We start from the raw sequence: 21,856 nt of genomic DNA, 5'->3' as shown, positions 1-21,856 counted from the left end.
CAGCAAAATAATGGGAGCCTGAGCTCTACCACTAATTAAGTTGGTCTTTTATCAAGAAGTAACTTTTTGTACCTGATTTCACCCACCTGTCACCATTTATCTAATGCACAAAATTAAAATAAGAATAAATATGAAATGCAGTAGGTATGAACACAAAGGCATCATAAAAAGTCCCTAACAGGGAGTAAGTACAGAGTTCAGTTTCATGCACAGTTAACAAAACATATAGGGAGAACAATATAAGGTCTTGTTTTATTTAGATATGTCACATGATCTACTGAGTACTATTACTGGCAGTATTATTTTGATAACAATAAACAAAAAAACTTCCAAAGACTTGTACCCTTTAGAACAATGCTAACAAGGACTTGGTTTAGTCCTGGCTCCCATTTGCTCATCATGGAAATATGGTATGTTACTAACATCCTAAAGCTGTAAGACTAAACAGACAATACCATGTATCCCCACAAACCTCCTACTATGAGCAAACAAGAAAAACATGGGACAATCCCTATATACACTGCAAAATGCAAAGCATCTGCTAATAGGACTTGATTTTTTACCTGTAAAACGACCATTCCAATATTCTTTCTTTACCTTAAGTACTTCTCATAGCTCCCTCATTCTGAAAACACTGAAGTCTATTCAAGTTCACTCTTGAGCCACTTAATCTATAGCCAAATACAGGCTTGACTCTCAACTTACTAAATGCCACCTAAATTGTGTTTCGATTTCTCATTTACAGAAAAGTGGAGAAATCTTGTATCATGACATCATTATTCAGATTAAGTCATTACATATTTCAAGTCTGTTACTCTCACAAGGTGATTTTAGCCAGCTTTCATCACTATCCATTTGTTTGCCACCCTTAAGCTTTTCGGTTCATACAGGAGACTGAAGTCATGTCTATCCATGGTACCTTATGAAATGAAATAGTAATCATGAGGAAAGTAGTCACTCCCTCAAGTGAGAGGCAGCAACAGCATCCACAGCAGCAGCAACACATTCTGTACTACTGAGGCAAGGGTGCAGCCAAGTCCCACATGCCAGGAGAGCAAATTGCCCAGAGCCCTAATGCCCAAAGGTGACCTTCACCGGCCCAATCTCAGCAACAAATCTGGCTTGGTTTTACAAAAATAATTCCTAAGTAAACAAAAGGAGGTTTAATTCATCTTTGATGGAAATTGGTATTATTCTGTTTTAAGCTCTCTCCATGAGTTTCAGTTACTCAATCTCAAAGCAGTCCTCCTGCCTCAGCCTGCTAGATGCTTGGATTACAAAACTGTACATTCTTCTGTTTCTGTAAAATGCAAGTAACTATGCCTAGTTATAAAATTTAATATATACTCACACACTAGTAATCTTTCCTATGTCTAGTACATCACTAGGCTTCATAGCATATAACTATGAAAACAATTGTTGGAAATTACTTCCAGACGTCACTGTAATCCCACGAGTAGAAAATGCATTTAGATAAAATTCAACAAATTCTGACCAGTGCCACTTATGCAACCTAACAGATGTTCCTTTAAGAAGCTTCCTTAGGGCCCAGAGGAAGGCACATCAAAACCCTTAAAATGCTATGCTTCACTCTGCTGTATTAGCTGCTTTAACACACACACACACACACACACACACACACACACACACACACACACACACACACACACACACACACACACACACACACACACACACACAACACACACACACACCCTTGCTTGCCCCAGGAAAATCTATTCCTACTTTTTGTTTGTTTTGGTTTTTCGAGACAGGGTTTCTCTGTGGCTTTGGAGACTGTCCTGGAACTAGCTCTTGTAGACCAGGCTGGTCTGCCTGCCTCTGACTCCCAAGTGCAGGGATTAAAGGCGTGCGCCACCACCGCCCAATTAATCCCTGCTTCTCTTTCTAATTTACTTTTCCAAGCTATAATCTATACTTCATATTATATCTAAAGAAAGTGGTTTGAAGTTCTCTCCATTTAATAATGTAATTTTATATGAGGATTTGTTTGATTAAAGGGAGAGGAATGGGGAGGAATGGCATGGCATGTCCAACCATCTCAGTATTATCAAGTGCAAACGCAGAGTGACTAGAGCTGGGTACCCACATCTCATTGACAGCAATTGTGTTGATCAGTAATGTACCAATCAGTCAACAACTAATTAAGACAATCGTATGTATTGAGACAATGTCTTGTGTATTAAGACTAGAATTATAAGACTATAATGACTAGAATTATGTACATTTTGTATACTACTTTGCATGTACTCAATTTCTGCAAGTGAGAGCCAATTATGTAACATATATATATATATGAATACATACATATATACAAACCCCTCCAATATTAGCTGCTAGATTATGACAATCCAACTGCTCCTGTCTTAACAATTCTAAATCTAGAAGTAATACATTCAGTATTCCATGAGCCCATACTCATTATAGTGAGCGGCCTAACTTAATAGATGAAGGCTGTTTTTTTTATATTATATGCAGCCTTTTATCATGAAGGCAATCTTTATTCATTCTGAACAGATGCATTCTATGCAGGCAGAAGAGGGCACCAGATCATTATAGATGGCTTTGAGCCACCAAGTGGTTGCTGGAAATTGAATTCAGGACCTTTGGAAGATCAGTGATCTTAACCTCTGAGCCATCTCTCCAGCCTCCGAAGGCTGTTTTAAGTAGATGAATAACTTGATTTTTGAACTTTAATTTTCTTTTCTAGAAAAATAAAAAAAGAGCCTGGCGGTGGTGGTGCACGCCTTTAATCACAGCACTTGAGAGGTAGAAGCAGGCAGATGTCTGAGTTAGAGGTAAGCCTGGTCTACAGAGTTAAGTTCCAGGACAACCAGGGCTATACAGAGGGAGGGAGGGAAGAGAAAAAAGATTGATTAAAGAAAATCCAAAGGGTGAAGACAAAAAATACAAACATTCCAACTTACAAATTGTTGGCAAAATACAACATAAGTATAGTAGGCCTGTCCTATAGAAGACAGCTCTTTGGGTATGTTTAGTATGTTTAGTCTTTGAATATATAAAAGGAATAAAGTATCTAATTGCTGTTTTTGAGGTGATCTTAAATGCTTGTTCATTGTAAGCAAAAACTATAACAGTTCAAAATTTTGGGGTTGCTTTGTTTTTCTGTGGTTTGAGACAGGGTATCATGTATTCCCAAATTAGACTAAGAGTTTCAAGGTCATCCTTGATTACAAGCCAGACTGTGCTTTCATTCACCCAAACAGACACACATGCACTTAAACCATAGAAACACATACACATAAATAATAATAATAATAATAATAATAATAATAATAATAATAATAAATTTAGAGAACTCTTCAATCCCGGTATTATGGCACATGCCCATAATCCCAGCACTCAGGAAGCCATAATATGAGAGCCTGGTGCACATTCAAGGCCAGCTACACTACACAGCAAACTCATCTCAAAAAGGGAGCAGCAGAAACAGCTGGGTCACTATAAATTGTAATCATCAAAAAATTAGAATGAAGTAGAAGCAGATGTGTGAGTTTAAGCCACACTCAGGCCTCAGATTTGAAGCTCATCCATATCCATCTGCTACTCCAATCTTTCTACTTCCAGCCTCAGAGACCTCAGGCCCCAGTCATCACTCCCCATCCCTCAGACCCCCCAGGTATCACTCCCCACCCCACCCAGTAAACTGCTTGTTTTCATGCCTAGGAAACATACAAGCTAAATGTCTTTACGAAAAATGTGTAACAGCCTCAGGCAACAATGCTTATGTCACGTCTAGTTTGAATACAAATTCTACAACAGTCTCGAAAAATACAAAGTTATGTGGCATAATAAAAAAAATGACTTCGGGAAATACAAACAGTGGCCACATAAAAATAAATCAATAAACAAACAAACAAACATTAGCCAGGCATTGGTGGCACATACCTTTAATCCCAGCATTCCGGAGGCAGAGGCAGGCGGATCTCTGAGTTCGAGGCCAGCCTGATCTACAGAGTGAGTGCCAGGATAGGCTCCAAAGCTACACAGAGAAACCTTGTCTCGAAAAACCAAGTAAGTATTCCACGTGTTATTGTCCATATCAGTAATGACTGACTTCATCTGCTTATATTAAAGTTACCTACACTTCAGACTAGGGTTACAGCAGCTCAGTGACTGAGTGCTTACTCACATACATGAAACTCTACTACAGAATGGCAAAAAAAAAAAAAGAAAAGAAAGAGCAGGCTGTAGCAGAAGGGGCCAGCCTGGGTTACGTGGTGAGCTACTGTTTTGACCCGTGTATACATGGAATGCTAGACTAATTCATCCTGGCTCATTTTGACTTTTGTTAGACTAAAACATTCTACTTCATTTTAAAAGAAACTCACCAACATCCTCCTGCCTCAAACAGGAAGGAATTTCTAGTCTTATGTTTAGTTTTATGGTAATGGAGCTAGCCAGCATCGTAGTGAAAGTCTGAATAAAAAGTAAAATGTGTAAATAAAATTAAAAAACAAGTAATAAACCATATGTTTGAAAAAGGAACATTTCAAGCCAGGTGGTAGTGGCACACACCTTTAATCCCAGCACTCAGGAGGCAGAGGCAGGAACATCTCTAAGTTTGAAGCCAGCCTGATCTATACAGAGTGAGTACCAGAACAGCCAGAGCTACACAGAGAAACCCTCTTAAAAAAAAAAAAAAAAGAAAGAAAGAAAAGAAAAAAGGAAATATTTAGGCCAGAGATGGCTTAGTGGGTAAAAGTAATTGCCCCCAAGTACCTACCTGCCAACCCAAGCTGTATCTTGGGGACTTGCAGAGTTGAGGGATGTTGTCCTATGACTTCCACAAGAGGGCAATAGCATGGACCAGTATGCACACATATACACACAAATAAAAGACTTTAATGTTTCCTTGTTACTTTTTAAGCACAGAAAAATAATTAAACACAAATTTTCAAAACCGCACTTACTCATTAATAGTCCAATTCTAGCAGTTCAATTCCATCCTCTGACCTCATCAATACCTGCATTTTCTTTGACCTCTCCATGTCCTCCCTTCCCTATAGTATCTCAAGTCTTTCTGACCTGACTCCAGTTCATCTTGCAATCCAAGTGCTCCCTTCTCAAATTCCCAACTCCCCCACACATGATACTTCCACTGCCATGGTACCTCAGTGTCCCTCTAGTCTGTACCAGCCCCTCTTCTACCAGATCCTTCAGCAGATTCCTTCCCAAAGCTTTCCTCTCAGCCTCTTCCACCCACTTCTACTGCCAGCACATTCTGGAGAGTAAACTTAGCATCCCCATTACTTTAAATCACTAAGTCATTCTTTACTCTATACCCTTCAAAGAGCGATCTTCTCGACTCATTTAGTTACAGTTTGAAAATAAATTAATAATTAGCTAATGTTCAAGCATCTGTTGAGGACTGGGCATGTACACCCTAACCCCTGTGAGGTCCAGTACTGGGGAGGGGCTACTGAAGGGTATCACACAACTGGACAGGGTAAACATAGCTACTCTAAGCATTTACAAATCCTCCTATTTCTCTCCTCTCCCCACACGTGAATACCAAGGCTTTTTACATAGCTCTAACTGTCCAAACTTTAATTCTGATGTCACCTTCTTACTAGCAACTGCTTGTGGTCTTTTCCTTTAATAGCCCAATGCTTATAGAGAATACTCCTCTATGGACTTTGCTTGTTTCCTCCTAACTTCAAGAGGTAGGCACATTAATGATTCACCTCTGAAATGCTTAGCCTAAGAAACCCAGAAAACACTACATAGCATGTTTTTGTTGCTTTATGAACTTATTTCCAAAAAAAAAAAAAAAAAAACCTCACAGAAAACAGTAAGAAATTTTATATATTTGCTTCTGGAAAAAAAATGCTGGAAATGTCAAAGGAAAGCAAGGGGATATAAATTCTGGTTAGCTGGGTTCTCTATCAACTCACTCAACAACAGTAAACCATTGAAGGGCTAAGTCATCACCTAGTAGTCCTGCTCTTCAAATATTTCAGTAGAATATAAGTAATGGTTAAGTATGGAGGTTATTTAAATCAGCACCACTGACTCTGGTTTAACAAACTCAAGAGGCTACATTGTTTGGGGAGGGTTATTTTGGGATATATGAGATAGACAGAGATGGTTTTCCTTAGTTATGATAAAAGCTACATATAAAACTCACAAAGATAAAATATTTTCTTTAAATTTTGCCAAATGTTAGTGAACTAAATATTGTTAACTATTTTAACAAGTTAAAATAAACTTGCTTTGATAACTGTTTTTGTTATATATAATTCTACTATGTTAAAGTTAAAACCTTTCCTGCGGGTGGTGGTGACACACGCCTTTAATCCCAGCACTCGAGAGGCAGTGGCAAGCAGAGGCAGGCGAATGTCTTGAGTTCGAGGCCAGCCTGGTCTTCAAAGAGAGTTCCAGGACAGTCTCCAAACCTACAGTGAAACCCTGTCGAGGGAGGGGGGAGAAATACGGTTAAAACCTTCCTTTTTATTTAGTCAGAAAAGAGGAAATGTCCTTCCATGCGCTGTTAATGTTTCTTATTGGCTGATGAAAAGTTATTTCAGCCCATGGATAGTCAGGATGTCCCCAGGCAGGAAGTATTGGTGGATCTAGCAGACTAGGAGAATTCTGGGAAGAGGAAGGCAGAGAATGGGTCTGAGAGAGACGCCATGTAGCTGCCAAGAACAAAGAGGCCCAGGCATCACAACTAAGCCAAGACCACATGCAGACACACATATTAATAGAAATGGGTTAATAATTTAGAGAGAGCTAGCCAATAAGAAGCGTGAATCATAGGCCAAACAGTTTATATCTACAGATAGATGATAAATTTTACACATAAACATAAAAACTAACAAATGGATCTCTGTGAGTTCAAGACCAGCCTGATCTACATAAGTTAGAGGACAACCAATTTATATAGAGACCCTGTCTCAAGAATAAACAAGAAAATAAAAATAAGAAATGTCGGGGCTGGAGAGATGGCTCAGAGGTTAAGAGCACTAGCTGTTCTTCCAGAGGTCATGAGTTCAATTCCAGCAACCACATGGTGGCTCACAACCATCTGTTATGAGATCTGGTGCCCTCTTCTGGTGTGCAGATATACATGGAAGCAGAATGTTGTATACATAATAAATAAATAAAATCTTTAAAAATAAATAAATTAATTAAAATAAAATAAAAAATGTCGTTCTTCTAGCTTTGGGTATATAAACGCAAGCACCAATAAAGTCACCCTCATGTTGAACACACAAAAATGAAGCACCACCATTTGGGAAGTAAGTTTGTGATTTTTATTAAGAGCACTCAACTCTTTCAAATCTTTTACTCGGTATTTGAACTTGTAGTAATCTTTAATAAAGAAAAACATTTCAAGCTTTCCATTAGTCATTTGTAATGAGCATTCAAAAAAAAAGCAAATACATAGTAACTGGAAATGTCAAACACAGTATGACATGTACAGAACTAGATAATATAGCCACTAAAAATATTTAAAACATCTGTTAACACGGCAATGCTTGTGACATAATGACAAGGAAAAGTAGGCTGAATATAGTTTCACTTGTTAACAAACAAAAGAAAAACCAAAATATCAGCAGTGGCCATATTTAGGATATGGAATTAGTACTGATTTTTAATTTTTCATCTTTATATTTTTACATATTTTCTATTTTCATAGAGAACATATATTGTATATAACCAAGGAAATATGTGCATAATGACTTCTACACACTCAAACAGAAACAAATTTTATATACTAAAAATCATGAAGCACTGAGTCAGTTTATGATTTTTTTTAAACAAGAAACTAATGGAACCTGGAAAATCCAAACACTAACTTGAAATATTTCTGTTCTAAAATACAACCTGAAATGTGGCTCATGATGATCTCAGAATTTAAGAGGCAGAGGCAGGTGTATATAGCAAGTTCTTGGACGGCCAGGATTACATAGAGAGACCTGTCATAAGGGAGAAGGGAGGGAGAGGAGAGGGAAGGGGAAGGGAAGGGGGAGGGGAGGGGCTGAAGCAGAAGAATAGCTATAAATTCCAAACCAGTCTAGCCAGGGCTACATAGTGCTCAAAACATACAACTGGGGCCAGGCATGGCAGCACAGGCAGGCAGATTTTACGATTGTGAGTTTAAGGTCAGGCTGGAGTACATAAAAAAAAAAAAAAAAAAAAAAAACAAAGCATACAATTCTATAGAATTCTAAATTTTATGTAATCTGGCTGAAAAGTTTCTCAATAACCTAAATAAGTGAATAATCACAAAACTATCACAATAAATTATAACTAGGCATAATAGTTAAGTTTTTATGGATATTTTAATTTAACTAAAAATAACTGCTAAATCGAACATTCCTGATATATAATGCAAACCACAGGAAGAAAAATGTTAACTGTTCTGTGTCTTGTAGTAATAAAACTAACCTTTTGGTAGTTAAATGAGACCCAAGCAACACTGCTTGTCAATTGGTACAGCCCAATCTCCAAGTTCCTTAATTTCGCCACCTTACTATCAGCTTATAGCCTTTTTCTGATGTCTTATACATCAGTCCCAGTTTTATCTTAAGACTCTCCACAAAGTACTCACCCTCTGAGCCTTGTGTACTGTCCCCAATGGCAAGTATCTGGGCCAGTTTGCTGCTCACTCTCCCCTACCTCCCTGCTATCTCTCTCTCCTTTTGGGTTTTTGCACCACCTAGTTTCCCACTCTCTCCACCTTCTGCATTGTGCCTTAGCAGTACCTATTATGTTTATAATTAAATAGTTGTTTATAAAACTTCTTAATGTCCATCTTCTCTATGCATGAAGAAACAATGTCTCTTACTCATTATTGCATCCCTAGTGGCCATCATCATAAAACCTAGTGAAACATACCTCACATGGATGAGTGGGTGGGTGGATGAATGAATGGATGGATATGTACAGGCAGGCATGGAAAAACAAACACACGAGTGAATTACAGATGTTAAATAATGAATTGTTGGGCTCACTGATACATGCCTATAAACCTGGCTACTCAGGAAGCTTAGGCTGTAAGATTCTAAGTTCAAGCCTAACCTGACAACTTAATGAGACTGTCTTAAAAATAAGAGAGAAAAAAATTCCCTGGGGGTGAGGGGGACACACTTCCAAATGTGGGGAGACAGCTGCAGATACAGCTTGTTAACATACATTAAGGCCTGAGTTCAATCCCAGTACCATAGAAAAATAATCATTAATCCCAGAGGTTTACTAGGGAAGCAGGATAGACAGCTCAAGGCCAGCCTAAGATGCACATCAACACCCTCTCCAAAACAGAAGAAAAAAAAAAAAAACAACTGAGAATGTAGTTCATTGGTAGATCACTTTTCATAGACAGGCTGAGGCCAAGGTTTGAGGCCCAATTAGTGAGATCAAAACAAAACAAAACAAAAAAATTAGTAATTTAGATGACCACTTTCACATATATAAATTCTTTCTTGGCATTGTCATCTTAAAAGTTTAGGAATCCTTGTGATCCTAAATTTAAAGCCTCTTCTAACCAATTTGCCCTACTCATTTTTTTCCTTAGAATGTATTCCTTTATAGTAAATACTATGTTCACCAAAAGCAAAAATAGTGACTCAAATTAAACAAGTAAAACACGGGGACACATAGGAGTTTCATTTGTGAATCCCAAGAACAAGAATCCTATCAACAGAAAACTAATTCAACATTTCAAAAATGAAGTTACAGTGGGCTTAGTACCTCTAAATCCCTCATCCTTCCATCTGCTCTCCCTGACTCCCTCTCTGAACACCACCCCTTTCTAGCCTCACTTGCCTCAAGAGTATAATCTGGTCCCAATGATTCACAGATAAGATTCTCTGGCAGCCATATTCTTGATGAAAGTCTTGAGCACCAATTATTGCAAAGTGCATGACCTCCCTGTCAAGAGTGTCTATTCCTGTACTCAAGGAGACAGCTGTAGTTAACCAATCCTGGTCAAAGTAACACATTTTGGGACTCAATTTAGCTTCGGCCTCCCTAGATGTTGTCTAGTGAGTGTTAACTAGTGTCATTCACTAAGTGGTTCTTACCAGTCTATAAAGCTCTAAACCTAGTTTTGCCACTCCCCTCACTCCCCAATCTAGCCATCACTTACCTAGAAGATCCCTAACTTTGAGATCATTACTTGAAACTATAGACCCTCCTGGCCTTGAACTTAAAGCCATCCATCTGCTTCTACCTACTCCCAAGTACAGGGATTAAAAGGGCTAACCCATCATGCTCAGCTTAACTTTACAAATAAACGGAAAGCTAAACCGTCCCAGGTCCAAAATGCTGCTCAAAACTTCAAAGCATGAAATAAAATTCCCCTTCTCCTTTATTCTCCAGATCTCTTGCCAAGTGATTGCTCTACTTCCTATAATCCACCACCATCACCACCCCACCACCACCCCACCACCACCACCACCACCACCCCACCACCACCCCACCACCCCCACCACCACCCCACCACCCCCATGCTTACTCTTAGCTTCTAGAGCTGAGTCTTTAACTCTCACCCCCATCAACACATCCTGCATGCACACTGCCAGCTTGGCACTCACACTCCTTTAACACATGTCACCACACCTATCACCAATAAGTCTACATTGCCTAAGAGAAAAGAAATAAAATGTAATTCCAATTCTCTCTGCAAAGCATTTAAGGCCCTTTTCAATACTTCCAATTCTGTCACTTTATTCTTAAATGAACTCTATTCATTCTCATTGTGTTCTCCAAATCTCTAAATTTGTTCATTCTGCCTGTTAACTCTTCCTAGAATACTTTTGGGGTTGTTTATTTTGTTTCTTAAACCAAGTTCTCACTCTATATAGCCTCAACTAAATGATCCTTTTGTCTTAGCCTCTCAGAATGTTTGATTAAGGAGCTATCTAAACTTAATATCAAAACTAATTGAGCATTCTTTGCTGTCCAGGCTTCCTCTGCTCTGTCCCAGCCTAAACTTCTCTGTCCATCACTGATCCCTCTTTAATCCTAGGATAGGTACTACATAGGTACTAACTTGGTGTCGTCATTTTGGCCATGAATGGATCATTTCTGACTTTATTACAAATCTCAAAATGGAATGGAAACAAAAATGTCCTATTTCTACAATGTGGCTTAACTACACAGTGTTGTCAATTTAGGAAATGTCCCTGAAGCACTATGAAGCAACCAAAAGAAACACTCAAGGTTCCTAGTCCCAGGAACAAAGATGCTAGTCCCCTAGCAGCTCAATGTGCAGAGCTCTTCTTCAGCTGTTTTAGCTGCTTTCTGGAGAGCCGCTTGTGACTGCTCTGTAGGACAGAGAGGTCGGACCTTGAGGAAGAGTAGCCCACATTCTCTGCTTTTAAGGGCTTAATGAGATGTCCTAGTTTGGTGCTAACCTTGGGAACTGTCAGCTTTTGGAAGGCCCTCTGGGTGTTCCATGTGTACCCAATAGGGTTCTGGATAGTCCTCTCAAATTGCTGGTGGTGGGTGAATGGGTGTGGAACAGCCTGCACCTGATGAGCTGCTGCGTGGATATTGCGCTTCTCATTGATAATCACATTTGGCAAATTCTTATCTTGTCTTGGAGAACTTTCAGGAGCTTTAACAAGAAAACGGCGTCTTTTCTTGGCACTGGGCTTTAGGCCTCTACCAACCCACTCACCCCATCCAGGCAATGTCAGGTCCAAGTCCTTTGGCTTACTTGCCTCTACAGCTTCCCTTTTCTCTTTTAAGAACTCTCTGATGACATCATCCCCAGCAAAAGCTTCCTTTATTATCTGCTTGTGGTCTGTCTCCACTTCATCTTCCAACTCCTCGACTGTGGGCACTGCCCAAGACTTCACAGGAGATCTAGCAGTAAGGAGATTCTGTAGGTCAATCATTTGTTCCTTCTTTTTCTTCCTTCTAGAGGAATCAGCTATGCTATGTGGATTCCTTTCCTTCCACTCTCCTTTTAACATAGGTCTGGGAAGCCCCCTTTTTTGATAAGGTCCCTCTTTGCCCAGCTCTCCTTGTTCTTCCAGAACATGTGCTCTCTCGAGCCTTTGAAACACCAGGCTCTCCTCTGGGGCAAGCTCCTCTCTCTGGACCTGGAGAACAGTTCCCTCTGAATTCCCCTTTTGCTTCTCAGATTGATGGTTTTCCTTGTGGAGTTTCTGAAACAATACCCTTGGTTCAGATACATCAGGGCCATTAGAGTCTTCTGTTTCTGTTTCTTGGCCACCCACTGGCTTAGCACTGTTGGGCTCAACTCTTTGTTGAAAAGATCTTTCTTTCAACAAAAGTTCTGCCACTGGTCTTTCATCTCCCTCACTTTCAGAAGACCCCCTGGCCACCAGTTCGGGCAGCTGTTCAGGGTCGGTCTTGATTTCACCCCTTTGTGCATCGCTGCTGCAACTCCTGAGCATCCAGGGATTTAGACCAGCTGCATGCATCTGTAGGTCCTTCACCTCATCAGAGGTAGGGATTACTCCTCCTCCTGTGTATTCCTCCTCTTCCTCCTCCTCCTCCTCACTCTCTGGAACTACCTGGAGTTTCTGTGTCAGTTCTCTGTTCTTCGCCAGTTGCTCTTGCATAGCTTTGCGAGCCTCCAGGTCATATCTGGCCATAATTGCCTTTGACTTGGCCCATTTTCCACTGCCCTGGTGCTTAAGGCTCATTCGTTCCCTCACTCTAGCCTCTTCCATTTTTCCCAGTTCTTGCAATGCAGCACTTGGGCAGTCCTTCAACAGCTGCTCAAACTCTTTTAAGGTTTTCTTGGCCTTTCCTTTCTTTATAAATTTGTGATACTTTTTACTTTTGATTTTCTTCTCTCTTCGAGCTCTTGCCTCATAGTAGGACTGCAGAGCTCGTGTCCTCTGAAGCTCTGCTCGGTGTATCTTGGCTTCTTCCAGGCTCATGGCTTTGAGGGAGGCTTTTTCCACAGGAGTCAATAAAGGGTCTGTTACTGGCTGCTTATTCTTATGAAGGACATTAAAAACTTCTTGCTCCAGGGGGGTTCTTGTTTTCCAGCCAGTGAATACATGTTCAAGGGGAGCAACAGCTGGCAGCTCCTTCTCCATGGGAAAAACCAGCTGTTCTGCTTGCCGGTTCTGCAGAACGATGGGCTCCCACTTGGAGAGCATTTGTGACGTTTTGCTGAATGCTGCTTCCCTGAGGATCTGGTCAGTCTCTTTTTTGTCAAGGGGTATCTCGAGAGTCTTGGACTTGACTCTAAGCAGTTGTTTCTTCACAGTAGCCAATGAAGATAATGTTGTAGCAGACTCAAGCAAATCTGATAGAACCAGCTTTTCACCTGACCCTTCAGAAGTGACATTGAACTCTGACACCATCAGACTAGCTTCGGATCTCTCAGCTACTTTCCAACTATTCCTTCCACCAAGGGAATTGACTGCTTCCAGAAGCTTTTGACATTTTCTTTCTCCATCACTGTCCCCCTCATCTTCACTTGTACTCAAAGGGTAGTGGTTTGGCAATTCTACTAGTTCTTCCTGCTGGCTCAAAGCCAAAAGGCCTACCACATTTCTGGTCACGTTCATGGTAGCAGCCTATTTTCTCTCACATTACCTGTAAGCTCTTGAAGAAGCGTCTGGTCTCACTCATCTTGGCTCCATCTATTTATTGCCAACTGTCTTTGACACAGATGTTTTCTGAGAATCTTAGTTATTGAGATGTCTAAAGAAGAAAAGACCCATATAAATTCCCCAATAATTTCCATGTAGTCAACACATAAAATTTACAAGCCACTCAGGATGGTGACACAAAAGGACAGCCTAGGCTATTATTAAGTCTCAGTATCTGTGTCTGTCTGTCTGTCTGTCTGTCTGTCTGTCTCTCTCTCTCATACCAGTACATGTGTATTTACATCTATGTATGTATGTATGTATGTATGTATATTTATATAAAAATATACATATATATATGACACCTAATATTATGGCAGGGGTAACAAAAATCTCAAGCCAAGGAAAGTGGAAGTAAAACAAAGACCCATGATAGAAAAGAAGGCTTTATGGCAAGAGATCAGATAGGAAACCAAGCACCAAGCTCAACAGGAAGGAAAAATAGTTGTGGACAATGCCACATCACCAGTCCTAGCAGCATCATTGCAATCAACTCAAGACAAGCTTCTGAATATACTTCTTGTATATTACAAGTGAAAAGAACGCCCTGTCTTCAGAACTTGCTATACCCCAGACAACTTTAATTCATCTAACAAACTTCTGAGTTGATTCACTGAATGAAGCTCATGCAGGATCTTAATTGCATTTGTCTCTCAAGTCTCTGCTCCATGCCTCCCCAAAGGATGCACTCTACCCTCCTTAGTCCTCAATGGCTGATCCTCAATGTTGGCTGATGATGGGCTCTTCCAAACTCCACTCCCCCTCAACATCCACTGTAAGCACCTTCCTTAAACTCCTGTTTACTCCAAACCTACCTCAAAGCTCACATCATTTATTTAGCTGACACTTCCCTGACTACTCTGACCAAACAGGAGCTCCCTGTTGCCATTCTTCTCACTTGGCGTTTACCAGGCCTTATATTACCTTCACAGAGTTTGAAAAAACTTAAGGAATATTTCCAACCAATCCCTTTTAAAATGTATACTTTATATTAAAGTTTGTTAAGCTAACAGATTCAGAATGCTTGCTGTTTGATTAAAAAAGAGAGAAACAGGAGAAGAAAGAATAAGAAAAAGCAAATAACAGACGGCAGAGGCAAGGAAAGCAGCAAGCACAGAGCCATGTCCCCCTCAACTACTGTTTTCCTCAGCCTACAGAACTGTGAGCTAAGAATTTAAACTTTCATAATACAAGAACTGAAATGGAAAGCTTAGCTAAGAGACAGGCACAGTGTTGCATGTCTGTAATCCCAGGAACTGGGAGACTGAGTCAGAAGACTGATCAAAGCTAGCAGTGTGGGGTTACATTAAAAAATAAATTAAAAACCCTGCCCCCTCCCTACCAAGAAAAGTTTTTTTAGGAAAAAAAAAAAAGTCTGAGAAATAAGTGACTAGCTCCAATTTACATACCAAGTTTTATATACACGGATGGCAATGGTGCCTCATCCACTCAGCAATTCAAAATTGATGATATGGCATTCAGGAGGCTGAGGCAGAAGGATCTCGAATGTGAGATCCTCAAGGCCAACCTCAGCCTCACCGCCAAGTTCAAGGCCACTTTGGAGTAAAGAGTGAAACCCTGTGCAAAATACAAAAGAAAGAAACGCCACCTGAATTATTATCAGTCATGACATAAGCCTTATAAGTAATAAAGTAGATGCCTGTTACATGAATGAGAATGTCACAATGTCAGCCTACTTGCAATGTTCCACACATAGACATGCACTTTTCCCAAGAAAATTAAAGCAAAAATCCAAAATAACAAATGCCGACCAAAACAAAATCATTGGGTCAGTGAGATGGCTCAGCCAATGAAGCCTCGCCACCTAAGCCTGGGTCAACCCCTAAAACCCACACAAAGGCAAGAGAGAACCAACTCCAGAACCGGCGGTCATAGTGCACACCTTTAATCCCAGCACTTGGGAGTGGCAGCCAATCTCTCTGTGAGTTCCGAGGCCAGTCTGGTCTACAGAGTGAGTTCCAGGATAGACACCAGAGCTACAGAGAAACCGTGTCTCAAAAAAACCAGAAAAGAGAGACCAAAGCTATCCTCTGACCTTCACATGTGTACTGTGGCATGCACACGGACACACACAATCATGTATAGAACAAAAGCCAATGTTCCTCCATTTCTGGTTTTCTGTTTACATCTCAAACTCCACTAAAGAGGTTCTAATACATAAGACACTTCCTTATGGTATATGACTGTAATACAGAAAGAAGCTAATGCTACTTCAAGAGAGAAGGCAAAGCTAGGTGGTGGTGGCACACCAGTATCACAGCACTCAGACGCAAAGGGAAGCAGATCTCTGAGTTTGAAGCCAACCTGAGTGGGTTCCATGACAGCCAAGAGTACACAGAAAAATCCTGTCTCAAAAATACCAAGGAAGCTGGGTGTTGGTGGCACACACCTTTAATCCCTGCCCTTGGGAGGCAGAGGCAGGTGGATCTCTGTGAGGTCAAGGCCAGACAGGTCTAAGAGCTAGTTCCAGGACAACCTCCAAAGCAAAAACAAAACAAAAACACAAATACCAAAGGAGGGGGAAGGGCAGTAAACTTCAAAATTTTCTGAAAACAAATAAAATTGGCTCATGTTTATTGACAACAATACTGTACTTACTTAAATTCCCCCCTTACAACAGACAATAGGTTCAATTATCCCCATTCCGTAAAGAAACCAAGGCCCAGAAAAGTTAACTAAGCTATCAGAAGACCAATAAGTGAGGATTCAATCCCAAGCACCCTTAATTCCAGCCTCATGTTTCTATCCAGCAAACCACAATGGGGGAATAAAGGGGTGCCACACTTTACAGAGAAATTCTTTGGGGAAGCATGTACTAATACACAGAATTGTCAAAATGACTAGTACTTAAAAAGAACACTCAAGGAAAAGGATTTCCTTATGAATTTTCCCTACAGTCTTCTATGAAATAAAATGAAATAAGATATGCACAAATGCAAACTTCTAAGAGCAGTTTGAAAACTAAAGAAAGGGAAGCTAGGCTGATTAAAATAAAAATTACCTCCTAATGGTGATGGTGGTCTCACACCTTTAATCCTAGCACTCGGGAGGCAGAGGCAGGAGGATCTCTGTGTGTTCATGGCCAGCCTAGTCTACAGAGTGAGTTCCACATCGGCTCCAAAGCTGCACAGGGAAACCCTGTCTCTAAAAACAAAACAAAAAATGCCTAAGGGATTAGTAAAGCATACCTCTGGTCAGGAGAGAGGGTCTGCAAAGGCATTTCCAGAAACAGATCACAGAGTTCTAGCCTAATGGGCACACTAACCCCTTGATAGATTTGTAGCACAGCATAACTAGGTTTATCACTAGGGGAACACCCTGGGGGATTTATCTTGCCCTACAATCTTCCTTATATTCCCCTTTTTTCTATTCCCTGGCCACCATGATATGAAATGCTCTTTCAATAAGCCCTCACACTAAAACAGAATGACATCTTGGAAACTATGAGCCAAAAGAAATCTTTCCTGCCTTCTCTGAACAGATATTTGAGGCAACTAATCTGCCACTCTTCCTCTCTTTTGCAAACTACCTCTTCTCTCTTGTGATGCTCCCCACAGGCAACCTGACATGCCCATGGTTTCAAATACTATCACCTCTCCAAATGGCTTAAGTCCACTCAACTTCAGTTCCCTAAAGAGAATGAAGGCAACTCCAACAAAACACTTCTAAACCTAGATACACTTTCTCCCACATCCGAAACCTAGCTCTTTCCCAGTGAGCCTCATCTCTGAGTATAACAGTGCCTGCACTGCTTGCTCTCCAGTTGCCTGAGTCTGAAACAGTGCATTCTCCTCTCAGCTCAAGTATTACTACCATGCCATGACATCTAACACCTCCACTTTCTGGAAACTTCTGTTCATATTAACCTCTTTAAAGGCTCAACTAATCTAACAGAGACAGTTTTAAATGTTTGATTAAAATATTTATACAGTTAAAAGTTTGTATTTCCCCATTCGTGCCTGGTTTTTCTTGCTTTCTAAAAACTGAAATTTGGCTGGTTGGTTGGTTTTTATTTTTTTTTTTTGAAACAGGGTCTTACCATGTGGAACTCGATGTCCTGGAATTATGTAAATCAGGCTAGCCTTGAACTCAGAAATTCACCAGCCTCTGCCTCCCCCCTCCCAAGTGCTGGGATAAAAGGTATGAGCCACCACCCCTAGCTAAGAGCTGAAATATGAAATTACTCAATAGAATATAAACTACAATACTTGTGAAAATTATGATGCTTTTCCAAATTAGAAAAACCTGTCACTTTGAGCCTAGTTTAGGGATAGGAGAACTGTCTAAATCACACCTTTAAATCCAAAGCTCATCTATAAGATTCTTGCTTCTGCCCGGCATTGGTGGTGCATGCCTTTAATCCCAGCACTTGGGAGGCAGAGGCAGGCCGATCTCACAGTTTGAGGCCAGCCTGGTCTCCAGAGCGAGTGCCAGGATAGGCTCCAAAGCTACACAGAGAAACCCTGTTTCGGAAAAAAAAAAATTGTAGTTGCTCAAAAGTTTTTAAACTATTGTTCTATTCACATTCAGAACACAAGACTGAATCTAGGAAAATCTCACACTATCAGTTTTTAAAAGGCAGCTCCCTAGATTTCCATCTAAATCAAAATCCTTATTATAATCTCTACTCACTCAATACCACACCTTTACTGCAAGTAAACACAGCTTACACTCACCCATTTATCTACAAGATCAATGGCTTGGAGTCTAATCCCTGCCTAAGGACACAGGGTCACATCAATTCTGTCCTTGATGCATTTCCCGAAGCTAACAAGGTATCTGGCATAACAGAAATGAGAAGGCTCTAGGTGAATAATTAACTGAATCAGGAATAAGCTAGAGATGTTCCCCCAATGTCCTTCACTTTGCCCTTCTTTGCCTTCTTCAAGGAGGACATCTTGGACTCACCGAATCCTTGTGCTTTAAGTCACTCAGCCCAAATGTCCCACAAATCCAGTAACTGGGCTCCAAAGACACCTGGCGACTGCTACGGACAGCAACACTGCAATCAACGTACTTTATGACAGATGAATCAGAGAACAACTTAAGGAAAAAAAAAAATACAATCGGTCTTCATCCCTACATGTGAGGACTGCACAGAAAACACAAACTCTGACCAACTGACTCCCCCATCCCAACACTTCCTTTCAACTCAGCTGCACCATCGGAACCAACGTGGAAATACAAAACTGGCTACCACAAAAGGTTAAAACGATACCGAACTCTGCAGAGCCCTGAAGAAACCCCAGACCAAAGCCACAGTGCAAACTGTTCATTCCTGCAGCAAACAGAGAGCTGCGTGCTACTAATGCCATCAGATGTAAGTGCTGTGGATTCAGACGCACCCCCCTGGGGCTCCAGTTTCTCCTACTAGATCACATCTGGGGTAAGTTAATGTGTCCAGGGTGCGGGTTCTCTCACTGTAAAACGGGAAGTGTGCACCCGTCCTGGTGGACTAACAACATAAACATTTAAGCTGCGCATAAAATACTCCGTGTGTGGCGTCTAATAAAGGCTCAATAAATATCAGCTCTGTCATTCTGGTCAGTAATCACTACTTCCACAAAGCCGGCCCCCTCTCCAGGTTTCTATATAATCCCCAACTATTGTCCTGCGGGTTCTATCTCGGAGGGGCTCTTGATCACAGTGTACCTGTTCTAGAACCAGAATGGGCACTGCAGCTGGATCTTCATCTGTGAGATCCCTTCACCCGATCACAAACACCTTGACCCCCGGGGGGCTGCTGGTGTGTGCGTCGCGTGACTGACTCGTGTTGCGACTAAAAACGCACTTGAAGAGGGAAAACCAGAGAAGTCCCCACGCCAGTCCCACCGCCCCGCACACGCAGTTTCTGCTCTCCCGCCCCCCCCCCCGCCCCCGGCCCGGGCTTCGGGGAACCGCTGGGCGCGGGTTCCTCCCACGGTCTCCGCGCGGTCCTGTGGAGCGGGACGACCCCACCCCCACGCCCGTGCCCGTGCCCGCAGCGGAGGCCGCGGTGCATCCTTCCTCCCGCTCCCCCCGGCTCCACGCCGGCGGTTTCCCCGACCCCGCGCGGACGCCCCACTCCTCATCCTCCACCAACCCCTTTCCCGGACCCCTGCGCGGCCCAGGCATCCGCTCGGGCACCGGCCGGCCGCATGCATGCCGAGGGGAGGCCTGGCCGCCCTCCCGCGACCCTCAGTCTCCTCACAACGGGCGCTGCGCGCACTCACCGTGGACTCCGACCCACGCAGGCCTGGCTGCTCCCGGGAGCGGTTCCCGCCTAGCGCCACCTCCTCAGGACCTTGCCGGAGCTGCCGAGGCCGCCCCGCGAGAAGGGGACGACCGCCCGCTCAGCCTCCCCGGCCGCCGCCGCCGCCGCCGAATTCGTCCCAGCCCGCGGCCGCAACCGCAGCGACGTCCCCCGGCGCCGGCTGAGCAGCGTCTGTTGAGCCGCAGTCCTGGACGCGCAGCCCTGGCCGGCGCTCGTTGCTTATGCAAAGAGACTGCCGCCCATTGGCCCGCGGGCGGTGGCGCGTGAGGGGATGAGCCAATCAAATGCGGGCCTGGGGAGCGCGGGGCTGGCGGGCGGGGCGGGGCGAGGTTACTATAGGTCATTCTGCAGAGCCGCCGCCGCCGCCGCCGCCGCCGGCTGGACCGAGCTGGGGCCCGCGGAGGGCGGGGATGGAACCCTCCGGGAGGGGAGCGGCGGGCCCGACCTGAGCTAAGGCTGCTGCAGAGGGGAGAAGGGCCTGGAGCGGGGGAGATGGAGGGATAGACGACAGGCGGCGACGAGGGTGCCCCGCAGAGACTGCAAAACCCGCTTTCACTGCCGTGATGCATAAATCTCAGTGTAGAGCGAGAAATAGCATGCTTGTTCTTTTTTTCATTCTTCTCTGGAATGGATTCGTGATCCTAGTTTGAGCACGAATTTCTAGCCAATCTTGCAAGGGGAAAAAAAATAATAATAACGTTTGGAAATGCCTGTGGAGGGAAAAGGCTCAAAAGCTCAAAGCACGCCCAGTGTTTCTCTTGCATGGACTTCATTTAACGCTGTGTGTAACCCGTTTACCTCCCAAATCTTCACATACCCCAATTTCATGTTCGTTTTCAAAGGGTGAAAGTTTACTCCAAATTACTGTTTATGACCAGGAAATGTGTGTGTTTAGTTTGCCATTGTATATCGTTTTGGACACCGCACCAGAGAAAGGCATTTATTGTAAGGCTGCCTGCCCCCCATTCAGACAAAACATACACAGAGCAAAATTCAGATGACTAAAACAACCACTCCAGTGTAATATTAAAAGACTGTTCATGGCAGGATTTCCCCCCCTTAACCCAACATATTATTAAGTTGGTCTGTGAACTCTTCTTTAAGTAGGTGAAAGGTTGAGTTGCTGAGATAGCCTCAAGCAAAGGCAGAGGCTCACTTACCAAGACAATCTTAAAAAAAAAAAAAAAAAAAATTTCAGGAAGCTGTCAGAACTTGAAGGAGGTGGAGCCAGAGCTCACTCACCTTGGGCCCCTGGCCAGTCTAACTGCCTAAGAGAACAGATAGTGCTTGACTCAAGCAACCAGTCCCAACTAGGGAAGCAATGTATCTGTAGCTCTTGATCTGTCCAAGGAAACCCTGCCAACAAATGGAATGCCGAATTTCTACTCTGTAGAGGGATGTCTACCTTAGAAGTGATAATCCCAGAACCCAAGAAACCTCTAGAAAAACTAAACAACCTCGAGACAGGAAAACAATTACTGAACCTTCCTCCCCCATTAATAAACATAAAAGTGTAGAATTCCAGAGATGTCTTTTCTTCATTATGTCTTTATATGTTAGATAGTATTTTACGGACATGTATTTACATTTTACAGAAAATACTCTTGAAATTCAAAGGCTAAATTCAAACATGTTCACCATTGAACACTAAGGCTAGACAGAAATTATTGTATTTCTGTTCGCTAGGCTTCTTTGTATGGGTGTTTATTACTTGTGGGCTAACAGGAGCCAAGATCTCCCTGTGTAGCTCAGACAGGCCTGGATTTTTACTATGTAGACCAGGGGGGCCTAGAGTTCATGGTGATCTTAGATGATTCTAGGATTACAGGTGTTATCCACCACGTTAGATTTTGTTTATGTCAGGTATCAGGCAGGGTTTTACACTGTGCCCACTGAACTCCGAGCAATCTCCCTGCTTCACATAGATTTATTTAGTTGTTGTTGTTTT

At 42.3% G+C, this 21,856-nt stretch overlaps 2 protein-coding genes across 6 annotated transcripts in view; both read right to left on the bottom strand.

Annotated features, from left to right (window-relative positions):
- Positions 1–20,000, bottom strand: part of Acsl3 (acyl-CoA synthetase long chain family member 3) — a 49,845-nt gene extending 29,845 nt beyond the window's left edge. Inside the window, exon 1 of one of the 5 annotated variants that reach the window (XM_027397341.2) lies at positions 19,868–20,000. The gene's annotated coding sequence lies outside the window, so the exon portion shown is untranslated. Of the gene's footprint in view, positions 1–4,768; positions 4,808–13,578; positions 13,687–15,043; positions 15,181–18,563; positions 18,658–19,867 lie in introns of those variants that run through there. The other 4 variants (XM_027397343.1, XM_035441053.1, XM_027397340.1 and 1 more) reach the window with 4 other exon arrangements.
- LOC100758539 (U3 small nucleolar RNA-associated protein 14 homolog B) lies at positions 10,497–13,587 on the bottom strand. Its single transcript, XM_027397339.2, has one exon. The coding sequence runs from the start codon at positions 13,548–13,550 to the stop codon at positions 11,256–11,258; it is 2,295 nt and encodes a 764-aa protein (XP_027253140.1). The 5' UTR covers positions 13,551–13,587; the 3' UTR covers positions 10,497–11,255.
- Positions 20,001–21,856: the final 1,856 nt, after the last annotated feature.

This window comes from Cricetulus griseus, chromosome 2, assembly GCF_003668045.3.
Source record: "Cricetulus griseus strain 17A/GY chromosome 2, alternate assembly CriGri-PICRH-1.0, whole genome shotgun sequence".
NCBI lineage: Eukaryota > Metazoa > Chordata > Mammalia > Rodentia > Cricetidae > Cricetulus > Cricetulus griseus.
Note: the sequence above shows the minus strand (reverse complement) of the source record. Positions and strands in the feature narration are given on the sequence as shown.

What these genes read in the sequence shown, in the direction of transcription:
- LOC100758539 (XM_027397339.2), bottom strand. Translation starts at nt 13,550, where the DNA reads ATGAACGTGACCAGAAATGTGGTAGGCCTTTTGGCTTTGAGCCAGCAG.